We start from the raw sequence: 19,801 nt of genomic DNA, 5'->3' as shown, positions 1-19,801 counted from the left end.
CTGCTCTCCCACAATATGGCGCTGGGAGAGGAGGCAACAGCTTCTACCCAGCTGCCTCTCACCAACTTGACAAGCTGCAGGACCTGCTCCTGATTGGAGGAGAGCAGCGTACTCGGCGTGTGGGCAGCCGAGTTAGGATTGGCGGAGGAGGACTATAAAGGAGGAGAGAGACGGCATGCACCAGGAACATCTAAGGGGAACACCTGTGCAGCCCCCGAGAGAGCCGGCCGGCGGTGTGCCGCTCCCCCGCGGAAGTGGGGAATGTGGCAGGGGGAACCGCCCTTCCACGGAGGTGGAAGGACCAGCAGCCAACCCGGGAAGGACCAGCAGCAAACCCGGGGAGGGCCGAGCAGACGAAAGAACAGCGCAGGGTCCTGTGTCGTTCCTCCATGAAGAGGGGGAGCGACAGGATTGCTTAAGGCTCAGCTGTGAATAATACTGACATGGTAACAATAATGTAAGCATTAAATATTGGTTCAATTGGAAATGGTTACATTAGAACAGGGTAAAGGAAGTCAGAGGTATTGGGCAGTGTGTAAGAGCACCAAATTTCATAGGAAAAAGTCGATAAAACTGAACAACTAAGAAAGTGTAAATATGGAGTTTAAAAATGTAGGAACAGCTAAATAAGTTGAAAGTAATTGCTTTTGAAGACTCAAAATTGAGGTAGGAAGGCTAAGAAAAGATACAGAAGATTAGGGTAGGTGACTAATTATATAATTGCTAGTATATAAAACTATTTCAGTGTTTATGCAATGCAGACATATCACTGCTAAAAATTAAAATTAAGTTCAATAAAAAAGGAAAGAATAGCAACCAATTAACTACACTTACATGAGTAGTTAGTATATTTTTAAAGCATGTGCTAGGAACTTGTTTGAAAATTTTATTTTATATGTTATTTATTGGAGAGGCAGAGAGACAGAGTAAAAAGACAGACAGAACTCATCCACTGGTTCTCTTTCCAAAAACCCATTACAGCCAGGGCTGAGTGAGGCCAAAGCCATGAGCACATAACTCAGTCCAGGTCTCTCACATGAGTGGCAGGGTCAACAATTTGAGCAATCACTGCTGCCTCCCAGGATCCACATTGGCAGGAAGCTGGAATCAGAGCCAGAGTTAGAAACTGAACCGAGACACTCTAATAAGGGATTCAGGCATGGTAAGAGGTGCATTATCACTAGGTCAAATGCCCTTCCCAATGGTTAGGATTTTAAAACTCACAACATATTTTCTATAACTTAGCAGAAGAGAAACTGGCTGGCTGCCTTTGTTTCAACAGTAAGTCTATGACTATGGACTGGAAGCCACGCCAAGAAGCTGTATATCACAAGGTTACTGAAAGAAAAGAAATGAAATCTCATTTGTCCTAAATTCTTAGAAATTAGAATATCTTGTGAGTGAATTTTCCAGATGAGTAACACTAATTGTACGGCCTTTTATATTTCAGCCTGCTGATGGTGAAGACAACAGTACTTGGCCTTACATCTGCTTTATCTTTCCAAGTAGGTGAGACCCCTTGATGTCATTAACTATGTACTAACACACAGCTGAACACTAAAGACACATGCTCAGTAACTAAACCCTGCTTTGTGAAACGGGCAACAGTTGGTTCTTCCAAATAAGGCTTAATCATGAGCACTCATTACTTGTACTGCACTGTTATAAACCTTTCCTCAGTATTGTGTGATATACAGCACATCCCTCACCCTTATCTGTAGTTTCATGTTCCTTGGTTTCGGTTATCCATGGTCAGTGGCAATCCAAAAACCATTATCTGTTTTGACCCTTTCCAGAGAAAGAAACCACATTCACATACCTTTTAGTACAGTCCACTATTATAATCATTCTATTTTATTGTTATTATTGTTAAATTACCATGCCAAGGTTATATATAGAGAGATACAGATATATAGATATGTATATATACAGATATCTATCTGTATATGTATACATATATGTATGATATATGTTAAACCTATGATAAAATTTAAATTATAAGGTGGCAGGAATCTCCTGGAAGTTCTGAAACATATCCCCTCTGGATAAGGGAGGGAATAGTGCATAATGTTTTTTTATTTTTTTAAAAATTTATTTAATTTATTTGAAAGGCAGAGTTAGACAGAGGGAGAGACAGACAGAAACAGACAGAGGGAGAGAGGGAGAGAGAGCTTCCACCCACTGGTTCACTCCCAAAATGGTCACAATGGCTGGAGTTGGGGCAGGCTCAAGCCAGGATCCAGAAGCTTCTTCTGGGTCCACCACATGGGTGGCAGGGGCCCAAGCATTTGTGGCATCTTCCAGTGCTTTCCCAGATACATAACCAGGGAGCTGGATGGGAAATGGAGCAGCCAGGAATTGAACCAGTGGCGATATGAGATGCTGGCACTGCAGGCAGCAGCTTAATTTGCTATACCACAGCACCAGCCCCAATACATTTTCTATTTTAATCAAATATTAAATGGCTAAAATTGATACATGTTTTAGATTCTTTTGTCTTTTTCATACACCTTTTGCATTCTCTAGTCAATTTACTACATCTCCTTACTATCAGTGTACGTGTATCTAACAGTCATGTTTTCTTGATTCTACTCTGCATCCAACAGCCTTTATAAATGTGGTGAAAGTTGGTAAATTAATTAATAATATATGGATTCTTTCTGAATGAAGTTAAAAGACTTCCCTAGGGGTCAAGTGCATGCAATTCAATACATGGACTAGATGCATTTTGACTATTTGGAAGCTTCTTTCCCTTCCTTCTTCATTTGTCATGTTTCAAAGAATAAAGATTGCCAGATAAATGGCTCCCAAATTAATATAGTGACATCAGTATGACCCCTAGCAGCAGCCACTATTTAAATATGCTGGATTTTATAACTCCATCATTGTGGCAGACTGACAGCTTTGATCTTAGACCTATGCAAATACAAAATAGAATCTATATAAATCAATTTGATTTTTAACATTCCACCTTTTTAAAATCTGTATCTATTAGACTTTACTTCCACAGGAGGAAAACAGCTAAGCAACCAGCCCCAGAAGTTCTGAGTTACAACTCATGGAGATCCTAAACTCGAAAATGAAAAATAAATGGGAAAAGTGGGATTCTAATTATAATCAATACTTAAATCCAGCACCAATTGTATATCCCTTCACTATGAACTTCAGCCAAGAACAAGAAAATGGGGAAATTACTGAGCTCACTATGTGCCAGATCATTGTAAAAGCTGTCTTATTTCCTCCTCACAATAACCCTATTAGATGAGTATTATCCTTGTTTCATAGATACATCAGCTGAGTGTTTGAGAGAGTAAGTGACTGCCTCAAGGTGGTGGAAACAGTGGAGTCAGGGCTCAAAAGGCAAGTTGGAAAGAAAGCCCCGTGGGACACTCCCTGTAACTTGTGCTACCTCTGTCACACCACACTGGGATAGTAAATTAAGGACGAAAGGTAATTTATAGTTGTCAACCCAAATCAAAGAGCTTGCCTTGGATTTGCATCTTCTCGCGTCTATAAGAACAGGTCTTTAAGGTCGCCAGGTTGTACCCTAAATCCTATTTTCATACAGGAACTGCAGCTTAACTGCTGATTGGCAGCATATAGAGTCAGCAGAACAGACACACCACGCCCACCTCCCCCCCATAAATGAAAAATTCAGAAAAGGCAAGTAGCCTGTCACCAAGATGTTTCAAAGTCTCAGAAACAGAAGTATGAACATCACAGGCAATGACACAAGATGACAAAGTAGTGCTTAAAAAGTATCCTCTCCCAGGAACAATGAAATCACCTGGGGGAAACTCACTTCCTCACAGGTGAATTCACTCCATCATCCTCTGAGAAGGTAGACCCCCCACCTTCCCCTCTCCCTGCTTCTTCTCCCTTGAGGAGTGGCTGGTGTTAAACCTACCAGAGACTCTCGGATGGAGCCTCCACCCACCCTTACAACGTTTCTCTCCTCCTCCTCCTTCATCTCCCCGAGGATCACTCCTCTTCAGTACTGGCAATTAAGAAACTGAATTTCACTGTTCAGCTGAAGACACTCTAAGGCCTCCACTCCCATCTGAAACAAATCCAAAGTTTCTACCTTATTCTCCCCTTCCTTAGATTTCTAACTATAGAAAGTCCTGCAGCCCTCTTTGTTAATATTCTGTCTTACCGCTGAATATGAAGCAGTGTGTGCTCATTATGGAGAATTAGATAATATAAAAAGTCATCTACTGTCTTCCAGTCTTGACAGAGTGACTGAAAAAGGTGTGTGTATGTCTTTGTGTGTGTGTAACAAAACTGGGATTATGCCTATCAATAGCATTTCCTTCCAATTTTTTTAACTCACATTTTACTGGTCTAACCTGGGCATTCACACCACTAAGCTTGGGTTCTTTCCCTTTGTTCAATATTATTTCCCCAATTAAGACAATTCTACCATTCTAGAGGCTACAGAATAAATACTCCTGGGTGTGACAGAAGCCCCACAAAGTATGGTTCCTAAATACTGCTGTTTTCCCTCTGCTGAAAGACATAAACACACAGACCTGGACAAGGTGTTCTCGGTCTCCTAAGCTGTTTCCTCAGCTGCCCTCCCAACCTGTGACGCACACACAGTTAGCTCACCCGGCCTTCCTCCAAAGCCTCCTCCAGCTCTCCTTGGGAAGCGTTCTCCAACCACCACGGATCCCCCGTGATTTTTATCCTGCCTCCGAAACCTTAGGTGCCATGTATTTTGCCACAGATGCTGCCTAGTACTCCCAGCGATCCTCTCATGCCCAGACAGACAGTAGGCTCCCTGAGGTCACTGCAGCCAACAGACGGCTTAGATGCTCACTTATTGCTTCTGCTGTCATTTCTGCTCCCTGCCTCACAGCCCACTAAACCCTGTACCTGCTGATGTTCTCCCCTACCCTCACCCCAACCCCTACAAGTCGCTTAACGCCCTGGCCAGCCTTGTCGTCTCCCTTCTTCAATAGTAGCTTTCAAACTCTTGACCTGAGCCAGGCATATTCTGCACCACAGCCAGGTCTGTCTCCCCCACCCCTCCATCTCTAACACACACACACACACACACACACACACACACAGAGTCTCTCAAAACAACCCTTACCCTTACTATATAAAACTTTCTTTAAAAGATTTATTTAGAGCCGGCGCCGTGGCTCAATAGGCTAATCCTCCACCTTGCGGCGCCGGCACACCGGGTTCTAGTCCCGGTTGGGGCGCCGGATTCTGTCCCGGCTGCCCCTCTTCCAGGCCAGCTCTCTGCTGTGGCCAGGGAGTGCAGTGGAGGATGGCCCAGGTGCTTGGGCCCTGCACCCCATGGGAGACCAGGAAAAGCACCTGGATCCTGGCTCCTGCAATCGGATCAGCGCAGTGCGCCGGCTGCAGCGGCGGCCATTGGAGGGTGAACCAACGGCAAAGGAAGACCTTTCTCTCTCTGTCTCTCTCTCTCACTGTCCACTCTGCCTGTCAAAAAAAAAAAAAAAAAAAAAAGATTTATTTATTTATTTATTTATTTGAAAGGTAGAGCTACAGACTGAGATCTCCCATCTGCTGGTTCACTCCCCAAATGGCCACAACAGCCAGGGCTGGGCCAGGCTGAAGCCAAGAGCCAGGAGCTTCTTCCAGGTCTCTCACGTGGGTGCAGGGGCCCAAGCACTTCAGCAATCCTCCACTGCTTTCCAGACCATAAGCAGAGAGCTGGGTGGGAAGTGGAGCAGCAGGGACTTGAACAGGCTCCTTCCTTCTTTTTTGCTCCTTCCTTCTTTCCCTCCCTTTCCTTCATACCATCTTTCTTACCTTCCTTCCTTCTTTTTCAAAATTTATAGAGGCCAACTAAAAAGATTTCACCATTGAAAATTTTAAAAATATGTTAAGGTATTAGGATGCCAAAACTTTTCTAAAAACATAACAGGTCTCTTCATTTCCCCATCATACAGACAGTACTAGGATTATCTCATTCCCCTTGAGTTTGTAACTTAAAAGATCTTCCTCTGGGTCAGGTGCTGTGACGCAGCAGGTAAAGCTGCTGCCTGCAGTGCCGGCATCACATATGGGTGCCGGTTCGAGTCCCGGCTGCTCCATTTCCGATCCAGCTCTCTGCTGTGGCCTGGGAAAGCAGTAGAAGATGGTCCAAGTCCTTGGGCCCCTGCACTCGTGTGGGAGACCCAGAAGAAGCTCCTGGCTCCGGATCAGCTCAGCTCCAGCCACTGCGGCCATCTTGGAGAGTGAACCAGCTGGACAGAAGACCTTTTTCTCTCTCTGCCTCTGCCTCTCTGTAACTCCGCCTTTCAAATAAATACATAAATTAAAAAAAAAAAAAAAAGATCTTCCTCTGCCTCGGTCACCTTCTATTGAGGATCTGTCATCTACCCTGGCTGGTTGAGTTGTCTTCTCTGACATCTCAGTGATGCCTCTTTTTATCTTTTTTTTTCTTTCCCTTTTTATCTTTGTCTAAAGTCATTGCAAGTGTTATCTTTCCAAAATTATCTACTTTATAAAATATACATCACAGCTGGGTTACAATCCCACTCTGGTACATAAAATTTCATTTCTACAAAGCTTTTCAACTACACATTCATTAACAAAAGGTAGAGTTGTGAAATCATTTCATTTGCAATAGATTTCACATACCTTATTTTGCTTTGACAGTCACATGAGGAATTACCATTAGAGATTAAGAGACAAATTCACTTGGCTAGTTAGCAGCAGACTCAAATCTTGAACCCAAATCTTTATTTTTGTTTGTTATTTTTTAAACATTTTCTTAAAAGTTTATTTACTTAGGGCCAGCATGTGGTACAGTGGGTTAAGCTGTCGTATGCAACAACAGCATCCTGCTCCACTTCCAATCCAGCTGCCTAGTAATGCACTTGGGAAAGCAGCAGAGGATGGCTCAAGTGTTCGGGCCCCCACTACCCTTGTGGGAGACCCAGCTGGAGTTCTGGGATCCTAGCTTTGTCCTGGTCCATTGCAGCCATTTGGGGAGTGAACCAGAGGATAGAAGATCTTGTTCTCTCTCTTTGTCTGCCTCTCTCTATAATTGATTTCTTTCTTATTTATTTGAAAAGCAGCATGAGAGAGAGAGAGAAAGAGACAGACAGAGAGTGTGCCCGCACCTGCTGGTTCACTCCTCAAACAGCCACAATTTCAGGGCTGTGCCAGGCAGAAGCCAGGAGCTTCGTTTGGATTTCCCACGTAGGTGGCAGAGATTTAAGGATTTGAGCCATCATCTGCTTCCCACACGCCATCAGCAGGCAGAAGAGGAGTATCCAGGCATCCAACTTGTCTTGCAATATAGGAGGATGTGGATGGCCCAAGCAGTGGTGTAAGCCACTGCACCACAATGCCCACCCAGATATTTTGAATCTAAATCCAACCGCACCCTTTTCCCACATCAGGCTACCTATTCCATGAAGCAAGGTTCTTTCATTGGACTTCCTAAACCCGCTTTAACTGGTCTCTTTCCTCTATTCTCTGAGTTCTCAACCCTCTATTGATTTTTCCTACAGCAACAAAAATCCTTTCACTAACCCATTATTTTGTCCAGCCACTAGAGTGCAGGCTATGTAAGATCAAAACTCCCGGTCAGGGTCATGCAGATGTGTGTCCAAGTGCTCCTACCTACCACTCTGCTAAAGCGCAGTTAGCATCACACTCGGAGCCTGGTACAGCACACGTCAGCGGGTAGCACGAACTTCCTCTCAAACATTTTGTTTTTGCAGCAAGGTTTTTGCAGCAACACCCATCTCCTTCATCTAGCATTAACTATTTGACTATGACCTGCCCCAACACCCAGCCTTTCACTGCCCTTCAATTCCTCAGCCAGACCCATCTCCTCCTACTGGGAAGCAGATCCCTTGGCTCCTTAATCCTCAGGTCCACGGAGGTCCTGACCAAGTTCTAGCTCTATGCACACCTTTTGCCAGGCATTGCAACCAGCCAAGCTGATTTTTGTCTCTAAGTATAAAATGCTTACACCGCCTTCCCAGGGCACTTATCCCCATGGTAGCTTTCGTGTCTTCCTAGCCGTTTGCACTGACTTTTCTCTCCAATCCAACCGCGTGAAAGCTTCTGCAGGGCCAGTACAGGGTCCATAGCTTAATCTTATTTTTCCCCTCAGCTCAGAGCTTTGCATATCATATTCACAGTACACTCTTTAAGCAAACATTTCAGATGAAGTCTCCATTCAAGATGTACTTTTAAAAAGCACACACTGAATGCCCTCTGTTTATCTGCTACGCACGTGTGATTTTATGACACTCAATCTAACCTCCAAGGGAGTGCCAAGGGCCCCCTTTTACAGACGGGGAAGCAGGCTCAGAAGGGTCAGTGTGGTTGGTGCAGACCTCTCAGACTCCAGAGCCCTCGCTCTTGTTCCTGGGCCACGTCACTCACCTCACCATGCACAGTGGCTCCCTTGTGCTTGGCATGCGTGCCGATGTTGTATGGTTTCAAATCACCTTCACTTAAAGAAGATGTCCAGATGCAGCCCACTAGTTCAGTGATGCTCCCCGCTCCACCTGAAGAAGTCATTTAACCTCTTTCTCAGCCTCAGTTTCCACTGCAAGATCTGACACAACTTGGCCCCATGCAAGTTTTCTCTCCTAATTCCTGTCTCGCACACTGTTCCCCAAACACAACTGGATATACTCTGCTTGAGTGTTTACGGGCCAAATCACCACTTCCTCTGGCTCCATCTGGTGAACACAGACTCAGCCCCTAGCCACACTCAAGGGAGTCCCCAGCAGAAGTAACTGCTTCCTTCCTTGTGGCCCAGCACCATGCAAGCTGTGCCTCTGGGAGGAGAGAACGTCCCCCTCCCTGACCAGATGGAATGCTCCAGAGACGGAGGCACCTCTTTGTGCACTTTGTAACCTTAGAACCCGACACCCAGCACAGGTCCCGGGCTGTCTGCCCCTCCGCAGGCTTCAGGAAGCTGTGCTGAATTGAGGAATTCCAGAATGTTTGTTGTAATTTGATGTTGGTTGAAGTACTTGGTCAGTCCATCAGGACTTAAAATGAGAACACCATCTGGCCTCCCACTTGACAGAGCTGTTTCAATGTTACCCCCTCTAGCTGTCCGATCTCCTAACTGGAAGTGGATTTCCCCTTGATGATCTTTCATAGTATCCTGTTCCTCTCCTTAGTTGTCAACTAAATACACAATTTTAAGTACGTGTGTGTGTGTGTGTGTGTGTGTGCATGCTTTAGTTGTTTCATGGTCTTTATTCCCCTGCACCCTACAACTGGAGGGTCTATGGGAATAGGGACCCTAAGTTTAGCTGATTGCTCACTGCACCCCCAATACCTAGCACACAGCAAGTACTCAATAACTGCTTACTGACTAAATGATATGGATACTACACGGTACAAGTATATCAAAGTGTTGGGTAAACCCTATAGATTAAGATGTCATTATTCGTGTTATATATCCAGTGTATGTACTCTGACCTACCTAGAACAAAATCAGCTGCTTTTTCAACATCATATGCCCTGAGCTGGCAAAACCATTCCCTGCCCTGCCAATAGGGCACTTATGTCTGACTCATGTGCATAATAATAGCAATTTCTTTATTTAATTTAGTTAGTGATTTTCAAAAAATAAGCAATGAGAACTATTAAGTCACCTCAAATCTCACATAAATTTTCTGTAAAACAAATGTCAAACAGCATCTTCTCAAAAATAATTTAGAGACCTGAGCCAGCCTTAAAAGTACTACACAACCAAGCGTTATAAGGTATATGTTTAACAAACTAGAACAATAAGCCCATGTTCTCAAGCAATGGACACAAGCACATCTAAGCACCATTGCTAACACAGGGCCATACGTTTTCAAGGACCCTTAATTACATGAGCCCCTTCCTAAGCTTTGGATGATGAGTATGTGTAAGTGTGTTCTCATGGGTGTGTTTTGCAAATTTCACAAAAGAAGGCCCTCAAAATCGTATGCCCTTCCACTGTGGGAAACCTAGATCCGTCCATGTGCCAATGGCTTTCAACTAACTTATCATCAGACCACTTTTCTCTCTAAAGCACTGGCCTACCAACACGGCAGTGCAGGCGTATTCAGCAACCAATTCTTTAGTCAAATTCTGACTATTTACATCTTTCTAAAAGGCAAGCACTATCTTGTTGGAATAATTCTTCTTCTGGATCCACAGACATTCTTCTTCCTCATTAATAAAAACAGCTGATGGGCAGTGAAGTCCTGTGATCTCTAAAATAGTCACACCAACTCTAACAAGTATGCATTGTCCCATTTCACAGAAGAGGAAGCTGACACATGGAGATGGTGAATAACTTGTCTAAGCTCCAACAGCTGCTAAGGGATATGGCTGGGCTTTCAACCTAGGGTAACCTTCTGGGGTGTCCACCCCTCTCAGTGCTTGTACTCTGTGCTCCCAGGGTTTCTTGACAGGGGAAATTATGTCATCTTACTCCTCTGTAACTCCCCACAGAGCTGAGGAGACAGAGCTGGCAGTCAGTAAACACATGCGATCAACTGCTGAAGAGAATACCTAATGTGACATAATCTCAGACCACGTGGCATTACTGTGCATATTCCTCGGTGATGAAATAACCAGTGACCAGAGGAGGGATTAATATACAATAAAAGGCTTTGCACACACTATCTCAGGAATGATAGAAAACAGGAAACAGGAGCCCAGATGCTGCCAGCGTCTGCAGTTACAAATCAAAAACCAATCCGTGAGAGTATATAGTGGGATGCAGGTTATGTAGAAGCCTTTTAAGTCACATCAGCGACACAGTCATTGGAGTCAAGAAAGTGGCATCTGTATGACTTCAAAAAGTTCAGGGGAAAATGGAATTATTTTAAAAAATGTTTATTTTGATGTAAAAATGTGAAATCCACACATATTTTTCATGATATTCATTTCTCATGAACTTTTTGAAGATCCCTTATATATGCATGGATTCCAACATTTTTTGTACCCGCTGAACTTATCTTTTAACCTCATTTTCCATGACCTTTTTGAGGTACCTTCTTACATGGGAGGAAAAGAAGAAATAAGCATTTTATTCAAATATTTTTCCCAAAAACACACAAGATAGAGCAAATGGCTTATCCTCTTAAGGCTGTCCTCTTTAAGTCTCTGATGGCTTAGAAGTTATATTAATAGAGCAGGAAGGGGAAAGTATGTCAACTTAACTGAAAACCAGTTAGCTCAGTGGCTGTGTGTAGACATGGCCTAAGAGCATTTTAAATGTAATGCATTGAAACTGCCTGAAAGGCCGCCATTTGGCACGCAGACCAACATCAAAAGGCAATGTTCCTAATGAGCATGTGCAGCTGAGAGACAGCATTTCAACAACGTGAAATGAAAGGGCATAATGGCACCACTGCCAACGCCAAATAATTTACATCCCTTTACATCAGTCAGTGGTTTTAAGGTTTGGCACCAAGAGTTAATAACAAAAAGGGCTAGAGGTCACATGACTATGACCTTCAGACTAGCTTCTATCCTCTCTTGCCCTACAGTAGGAAGCAGATTGAAAATCACTTCACTAAAATGTCTTTTAATATTAATAATTCTGGACCCTAGAGAAACCTAATCATTAGGATCCAGTGAACTCTTGGGCTATTTCTGCCTTCCTAAAGGGGCATCTCTTATGTTACTGCTCAAGGACTTGTTGAGTATTAAAAAAATAAAATTCTCTTCTGAATTTTACTCAGAATTCTTTCTTTTTAACCAAAAAGAATCTTAGCCTTTATTATTCAGGGCTCAAAAGGCCATTATTTTATGCAGCCAAATGAGTAATGTTTTCTATTTGGGCTACTTTGTAACCCGGTTTTAAAATTTGTGAAGTGTTATTTGTAATTAAATGCCATTTCTTTCAAAGTTCCAGACATGCCTTATCTTCCATATTTGTTAGACTGATAAAATGAAGAACTGTCTAATACAAAATTTCCATTAAAATATTTATCCTGAAACAGGACCTTTCTGTGTGCTCAAAAAAAAAAAAAAAATAGCACATGGGGAGTCTTTTAAAAATGTCTTTGTCTCTCCCAGATTGTCCCAGCAAACTGATGGGGGCAGGTGCCATCCCCTCCCTGCCAATTGGTTCTGGTCTCCATCACCACAAACCCAAGACCATTAGAGAAAGCTCAAACTGTCCTTTAGTAACAGGTAGTCAATCACTTATTTTATACCACGTCAGGGAGGGCTGTCGGGAGACTGCCTTGGAAGTTATGCCAGTGGCATGGAAGCCACTCTGGGACTGGAAGGCAGTTACATACTTTTAAGACTTAAGGCGTAAAATATGGGGAATTCATCAAACTCATCTCGAGTAAAGGCTCTGCTGTTTCAAAAAACTAAGTGATGGAACTGGAATTCCAAAGTCCACATTGAAAGCAGTGTGAGGACTATATTGCATTGTCTATAATTCAAGAAAGGTGAAAAAAAGATCTGTCATATCTAAAGATTAGTTTCAGGATGACAAAATGGTGCTATCTGTTTTGAAAGGCAATTAAGAAGACATTGTTCCCTAGGACAGAAACCTGCAGTTTACTTACGTCAAATTACACATTAACCTAGCTGAGCAATCCCATTAATAGCAACTGTTCTCCAAAGAGGAGCACGTTGTAACACTCTGAATTACGGGGTTCTATGGACCTAATTTCCCACTCTTGTTGCTGCCTTGAGTAAGCACTACATCTCTTGCAGATAGCACACGTATACCTTGATCTTTTAAAAAACTTTTTTGTGTTTATGTTTATCTTTCCACTTATTACCCTAATTCCTTAACTATCAAGTTCAAGAAACCAGTCACCAACTTAATCAATACATCCTTAGGTTAATCAATTAACACAGAAAGCCTTGGAAGACCTTCCTAACGAGGGTATGTCCTGCTATCTTCTGCTATACAGATTTTTTAAGGTCCAAGGTAAAATTATCTGGAAAAACATCATCACGTTCACTTGTTTGAGGGAAGTAGAAGAAATCTTGAAAAATTAACTTTTAAAAGATGCAAGTTCTATATTAATGAAAATTTAGCCACATTAGTAGATCCTTAGGCCTTTGTAGAAGACTACTAAGTCAAAAACTTAAATGGCATGCAACATTTCTACAATGTCTGGATGATATTCCCTTTTTGCTTTTAACTGTTGCATTTTAAGTAAATTCTAAGTTATTTTCAATATCTTAAGCTTTGCTACTATTTATTGAAAGAATCTTTGCATGTTTTGGATAGAATTATGAAAGGCTTTCCCTATTTAATATGACATTACATTTTGCTCAGAAAGATACACTTCCAATCTTAAAAATGAAAATCAATGAAAAAAATGCAGCTCATCCTAACTGTGCTCAGTAAATTTTGCCTTAACATGTCCTAGTTCGTTTAGTGCGGGTGATAATAATGCTTTATATGCATATTAGCTTTTGTAATGTAGCAAAGGTGTTCTTTGTTCTTAGTCCGGTGCTACCTTCTTAGAAAAGTGGTCCTATACATTCCTTGACATGGCCGAGGATTGCAAAATTATCAACTATACATGTGACTTACGCATTCCAGGTCGCCCAAACAATCTTTTCACACGACATCCAAAAACTGCTGCGAGATTAGACTCAAATTTACTATGCAGCTCCACCTTTCATTTTATGTCTAAGGATCCGGAAGACACCAAAAATGAGAGAGGGGGCAGCCAACCCGACTCACTCAATATAAAAAGGTTACCACATCTTAAATAGCTAAATGTTCATATGCACAGAATGGAGCATAGAACCTGAATTACATTGACCCTGGAGATGCTACCATATTTGAAGCCAAAAAAGGGAGAGAGAGAGAGAGGAGGAGAGAGAAAGGAGACAAAGCCTACTCGCATATATACATATACACTCCTATACGTTTGTGTGTGTGTTCTGTCATTTTCATTTTCATCCTGAGCCTTCGACTTGAATTCTTCCTTTTCTTTTTCAGCTATGGTGCAGACAATACTTTAATGGAAAACTGTTTCTGGTCAGAAAACCATGCAACTTCTTTTGTTAGGCAACCTTGGCTGTGTTACGGTGTCCTCTCCCCATCCTCAGGGTACGGGTACCGGAGCCAGGGAAAAGGATGCTGTCACTCCCGGCAACACTGGCCAGCTCCCACCCCTGCCTGAGAATCCACGGATCTCCCAAGGTGGGATTCCCCGCACACCCGGCTGCAACTCCCATGGGATCCAACCGCAGGGGGTCCCACCCATCACAGGGACAGAAAGGACCCCCAGGCGACCCTCTAAAGGCCCACCAAAGATCAGTCTCCATTGTCACGTCCCCACCCAGCGTCTCCACCCAGCAGGGAGCAGAGATCAGCAACACACCGCTGGCACCATGGAGAAGGACACACCCCAGGCGGCTCCAGGCCAGGTGGCAGTGGGCACCCAGAGCCGAGAGGGCGTGGCTCGGCCCCAGCTCCCCCCCCCCCCGCGCCCCGCCCCTGGCCCCGGCCAGCCCCCAGCCTCGCCCCGCGGCCGGTGGTCAGCGCAGGCGCGCGGGTGCGCCCCACCACGCTCTGGGGGCCGGCGGCGGCGCCCGCCCGCCGGCCTAGACGACGCGCTGGGGCCTGGCTGCCGCGACGCGCGAGCGTGTGTGCTGTAGCGGGCGTGGGGCGCGCCGAGTGGCGTGCGGGAGGCACGAGGGGACGAGCAGGGGCGCGCCCACCCAAGACCGCCGGTGACCACCTGGTCTCCATTTTATTTCCTCGGAAACCGCCCGGGCAGGTGGGGGGTGGGATGTGGGGGAGTGGCCTCAGGGCGGGGCTCCTCGCGGCAGGGCCTCCTGAGACCGTTAGGCTGGGACACCAGGAGACAGTCCTGGCAGCTCCGGGCCGCCACCCGCGCCGCAATAAAAGCCTCTCGCGGCTTCCCGCCCATCCAGCCTCGCTGTGATTGGTCGCCATGGGAGGGACCCGAGCTGGCTGGAGGCGGCAGCCAGCAAGCTGCTCCCGTGCCGCCCGCCGAGGGGGCGCGCTGGGAGCTCCCCGGCCCGCCCCGTGTACTCCCGCACCGGGGCTTGGCCGTCCGGGACAGGTACCGCGACACCTAGCCACGATGGGCGACACACACGCCCCTCCACCCGGCTTCTCCCCCTCTCCCCGGCGCTCCTCAGCGCACGACCCCCCACCCTCCGCCCAGACTGTCTACCCAACCCACCCAGCTCCTTTGCGGCCCCAGCTCTTTTTCTTCCTCCCCTGCCGTCCATCAGTGCCAAAGCGCAAATCTTTGGGTGGGGTGGGGGAGCAGCTGGAGGGGAGGGCGCGCACGCACGGAATTTTTCCGGGGAGGCCAGGATGGAAATAGCAAAAATGAAATGCAGCTCCCAGGCACTGCCGAGGTGCTCTGGGCGGCGGCACAGCCCCAGCCACCCGCGGCAGCATCACTGTCGTCTCCCTCCCAGCTCCCTATTGTTCGCACTCTGCAAGGATCGGGGACCTCGCCCAGAGAAAGGAGGCTCGGAGAGGTGTTCCGGGCAGCTACCTGCCTTTCTCCCCGCCCCGGCACGGCGCACGGGGGCCAGTGGCGCGGGAGGGCACACGCGCGCACTCGCGCGCACCCCGGCCGCCGATCACGCCCTCCTCGCCCTCCGCCCCTCCGCACTTCCTCCTGTCAAACGCGGCGCTCGACCCTCCCTCCCATCCCCTCCGTGCTCCGGGCCGAGGGCAGGCTTGGCAACTAACCGGCAATCTGGCAAATGAAAAACTAACGTCATGCCGACCAGGGTGCCACCACGGCCACACAGCCCTGCTAGTCTGCCCACTGCGCTCCGTTTTGCAAACCGTTATTCGGCACGGGGTGGGGGAGGGGGGCGAAGGCAGCGAGCCCCCACTTTATGAGACCCCAGGAAATAAGGATCAGGGCGGCTTCCCCGGCCTTTTTGTTCATTCCTCCCGGAGCCGGGCGCTGACAAGCCCCTTCCCCGCGGAATCCAAGCCCGCACGGCTGCACTGCTGGAGCCGTGGCACCCGCCTTCGCCTTGGGAAGCGCTGCCGGGGGCTGACACTCCGGCCGCGGCGTCCCTGGGAGCCGGTCGGCTCACCAAGTGGGCTAGGCAGGCGCTCCGGAGGGGCGCCGGGCGCTCGCGGTGCGGGAAACCAGCCCCGCTCCGGCACTGCCCGGGAGGGCGCAGGGTTCGGCTGGTCAGCAAGGGCGACACGCTGCCTTCCCAGCCCAACGGAAATGCCCAGCCTCACAATCCCTGTAAAACCACCCAAAATAACAGTGTTCCTTGTGGGGAGGAGGAAAGGGAAGGGGGCATTTCACAAATCAGACTGAGAATTTAAAACCAAAAAAAAAAAAAATGTACCTGCAGTTCCCAGGAAAAACAAAGTCCAGATGAGATCCTTAGTTTGCAGCATTGTAATCTGCTGGCTGGGAGAGATGTTCTTGCCGCGGTAAATTCTGTGCCCCCCTCGCAGCGAGTGTGGACGGCGGCAGAGCAACAGACCTAGGGGCAGACAATTGCCAGGCTGAGTATGATTATTTTTGCAGAATTGTTTCCTGCCAGCCGCCGCCGAGCTGCGTTCACGCGCTGATCGGAGAATGAGTGACAGTCCCAGCCTCAGCACACTCGCAACTCGGAGATCCTTGCGCTGGCCCGGGCTCGCTTTGATGGAACTGGGGATGGGAGCGAGGGGCGGGGGGCGGGGGTGAGAACCTCACTGTGTCCTTCCACCACGCCGGCCACAAATAGTGCCGAACATCAAGGAGGTAAGAGAGACGGGGAGGCAGATGCGGCCGCCTGCAAAACGCGGCCTGGAGCCGCCGGGGGAGCTGGGCTCTGTCACAGGCAGTCTCCCAGGCAGAGCTGGGATCTCCTCTCTTCGCACTTCTCCCCACACCCCTCCAACGCCTTTGCAGTCCTTCCTGCCATCCAGCCTCCCTGCATCAGGAGAGTGGATATTTTAATAGCCAGCAAATAATAAAAACGGAATCTTCTATGTGGTTAGGGCCTCTAGTCCCTCCATGCAGATCCCAAGGTCCTTGCAATGCGAAGATAATCTAGGGCTTAATTTTTCTTTCAGGCGCAGGAGATGTGAAATTTGGAGAGGGGTGGGGGTTGCTGCTGCTGGATTGTGTTTTGGTATTGTTTTTTTGTTTGTTTGTTTGTTCCTAGCAGTGAAGTTTGCTCTCCCATAGAGAGGCAGGATAACAAATCAGCAGATCCCAGGGGAAAGAGGTGGGACCCAACTAAAGTTAGAAGGAAACGCAGCTGTTAGAAGGAATTTCCAGAAATCAGCTGAGCAAAATGTTTTCTTAGATGTAAATGCGGAAAACTGATCTGTTTATTAAAATCACCGTGCCTTTTGGGTAGGTATGATGACACACGACCGTATTTTCTTGCAAGGGGACACAGCCTTAATTCTTAAAAATATTAAGCTAAAATAATATTAAGGTACCAGTACAAAAGGCTTCGATTAATCTTACAGCTGTGTTTGAGAAAGAAGGGAGTAGGGAGAACGGGTGAAAAGAAACATGTCCCAGTCCCTGTACCCTCTTAAGGGTACAAGGACTCAGGAGAGTTAAGGTGCTGTGGGAGTGGGGTTAGCCCATAGCCTTGCACAGTGAAACCCTCCACAGAGGGAAGGCTGGCTGCATTCAGAGAAGCAATGCACCGAGGACATCACATACTCCCTTTTTCTTTAAAGGTCAGACTCCCCATCACACTTTTAAAAAGCCCATCCCCTGCTGGCTGACCAGCCACCCTTTGTTACTAGGGAGGCCCATCTCCTCCCTGCCTCTTCCACCGTATTAGATCAAGTGGGCCACACCAGCACGATGTGATTTGGGAGAACCCTGGAAAACACTTCCTCCCCCATCTAAATCTTTCCCAATGTTTACATGGCACTATATGTCTGATATTAATTATAAATTATTCAAAAATACAGAAAAGTAGAGGGAAGCACTAAAAATAATCCCAAATCCCACAGATGTCAGAGATACCTGCAGATTTTCTAAGCCTTCCATATATGCGTGTGAGTTTTATAATTGACGTATTATAGTAGCAATTTGGATCCTGCTGGTTTTTCCCAAATGTTTCATTATCAGATTTCCCCAGGCTGTTAAAAGCCCTTTCTAAATATTTTTATAGCTTTGTACTATTTCTGCATAGGGAGGATTCTCCAATGGTTCCCCCATTGTTGGATACCTAGATTGCTCCCAGAGTTTGATAAAATAAATAATGCTTTTCTGAACGTCTTTCAACAAATATTTGCTGAACAACCATTGTGTTTAACCTGTGCTGGGTGCAGCACACTGCAGTGTACACATTTTTTCTTGATGGTTGCTGTATTTAAGTATCCTTGACTTCAGATATGAGCTGCTGCTAACATATCAAATTGCCACCTGAGACAGTATAAATTTACATGGATGGATGGCTCACATGGTTTCCTGAAGAAGGGCTTTGATAGGGCAGAGAGACGGAGAGATGGGCCAGAGGGAACAGGGAAGGAACGGAAGGTTTTGGCATCCAAAATAAAATTTGTCTAATTTTACCACCAACTGTGCAGGACACACCCTTCCTAGCAATCCTGCCTCATTATAGCCCATGTCAGCGGAATTGAAAGGTCCCTCACTATTTTTCTCCCCAAATATCCCTATTTTTAACTTTTCAATGTAGACAAGTGTAGAAATACTATCTCACTTGAGCATGACTGAGTTTATTTTTTTTTCATCTTTCTCTGTCTCTCTCCAGCTCCTCCCTGCCCCGTGTAGCTGTTGATCTCTGTTGTAATGACTCATTCTAGAATTCTGCCCTAGTTACTTCATTCTACACTCCAAGTATCTCTGCCCTGTTCTTTTAACAGGATACATCACTTGTCTCTAGTTTTCAACTCTCAAATTGCCAGTGCCTACCTCTATGAGCTCCACAATGCATTTCAATCCCTCTCTGAATGTCAGTTTAAAATAGGACAAAACAGTGGCCCTCCCCGGACCTCTGCCCCAGAGACAATCCTAGGCTGTCAGGCATACACTAATGAGCAGCCACCCTGTGAACATCTACAGGGCTGACGCAGAGCAAGGAGATACTTCAGCTAGGTTTTCATAGAGGGAGCTTTGCCAGTAGAGCAAAGAGTGGTCTATGAAGATGGCTGCGCCAAGGAGCCAGTTAGGAGGCTGTCGTGCTGTGCTGGACGATGCAGCAGGTCCTGGTCTCAGGCAGGGCTGGAAAGAAAGGGAGGAAGGAAGACACAGAACTTTCTGAAGATTGACATCGAAGGCAGAGAAATCCAAGCTCCTCTCACTCACTCAAATATTTTTTGAGTGCCTGGCACAGCTGCAGATGCTGGAGAGATAGCAGTGGACAAAAGACAATCTTCACCCTCATGGGCTTCTATTCTTATGGGGAAGACAGATAAACACACCACTGAGCCTCTAGCTTACAGATGGTGATAAGAACTAAGGAGAGGGGCCGGCGCTGTGGTGTAGCAGGTAAAGCTGCCGCCTGCAATGCTGGTATCCCATAAGGGCGCCGGTTCAAGTCCCGGATGCTTCACACCAGGAAGAAGCTCCTGGCTCCTGACTCCTGGCTCCTGGCTCCTGGCTTCAGATCGGTGCAGCTCTGGCTATTGTGGCTATTTGGGAAGTGAACCAGCAGATGAAAGACCTCTCTCTCTCTCTCTCTCTCTCTCTCTCTCTCTCAAACAGATAAATATTTAAAAAAGAAGAAGAGCTAAGGAGAGCAGTACAGAGGAGTAAAAGGATTCAGTAAAAGGATAGGATTCTGGACTGGATCTCTGCTGTGGCCAGGGAAGTGCAGTGGAGGATGACCCAAGTGCTTGGGCCAAGCACGTCATGGGAGACCAGGATAA

General features: G+C 46.4%; 1 protein-coding gene across 19 annotated transcripts in view; it reads right to left on the bottom strand.

The window, feature by feature from the left end:
- NCAM1 (neural cell adhesion molecule 1) overlaps positions 1-16,682 on the bottom strand; it is a 329,589-nt gene extending 312,907 nt beyond the window's left edge. For all 19 annotated transcript variants that reach the window (XM_051849273.2, XM_070078396.1, XM_070078359.1 and 16 more), the window contains exon 1: positions 16,297-16,682. In XM_051849273.2, the coding sequence (XP_051705233.1) occupies positions 16,297-16,348 (52 nt within the window). In that variant the 5' untranslated portion in view covers positions 16,349-16,682. The remainder of the gene's footprint in view (positions 1-16,296) is intronic.
- Between the last annotated feature and the right edge of the window lie 3,119 nt (positions 16,683-19,801).

The sequence above is a fragment of the Oryctolagus cuniculus genome, chromosome 1 (genome assembly GCF_964237555.1).
Source record: "Oryctolagus cuniculus chromosome 1, mOryCun1.1, whole genome shotgun sequence".
Lineage (NCBI taxonomy): Eukaryota > Metazoa > Chordata > Mammalia > Lagomorpha > Leporidae > Oryctolagus > Oryctolagus cuniculus.
This window is presented reverse-complemented; position numbering and strand designations above follow the sequence as displayed.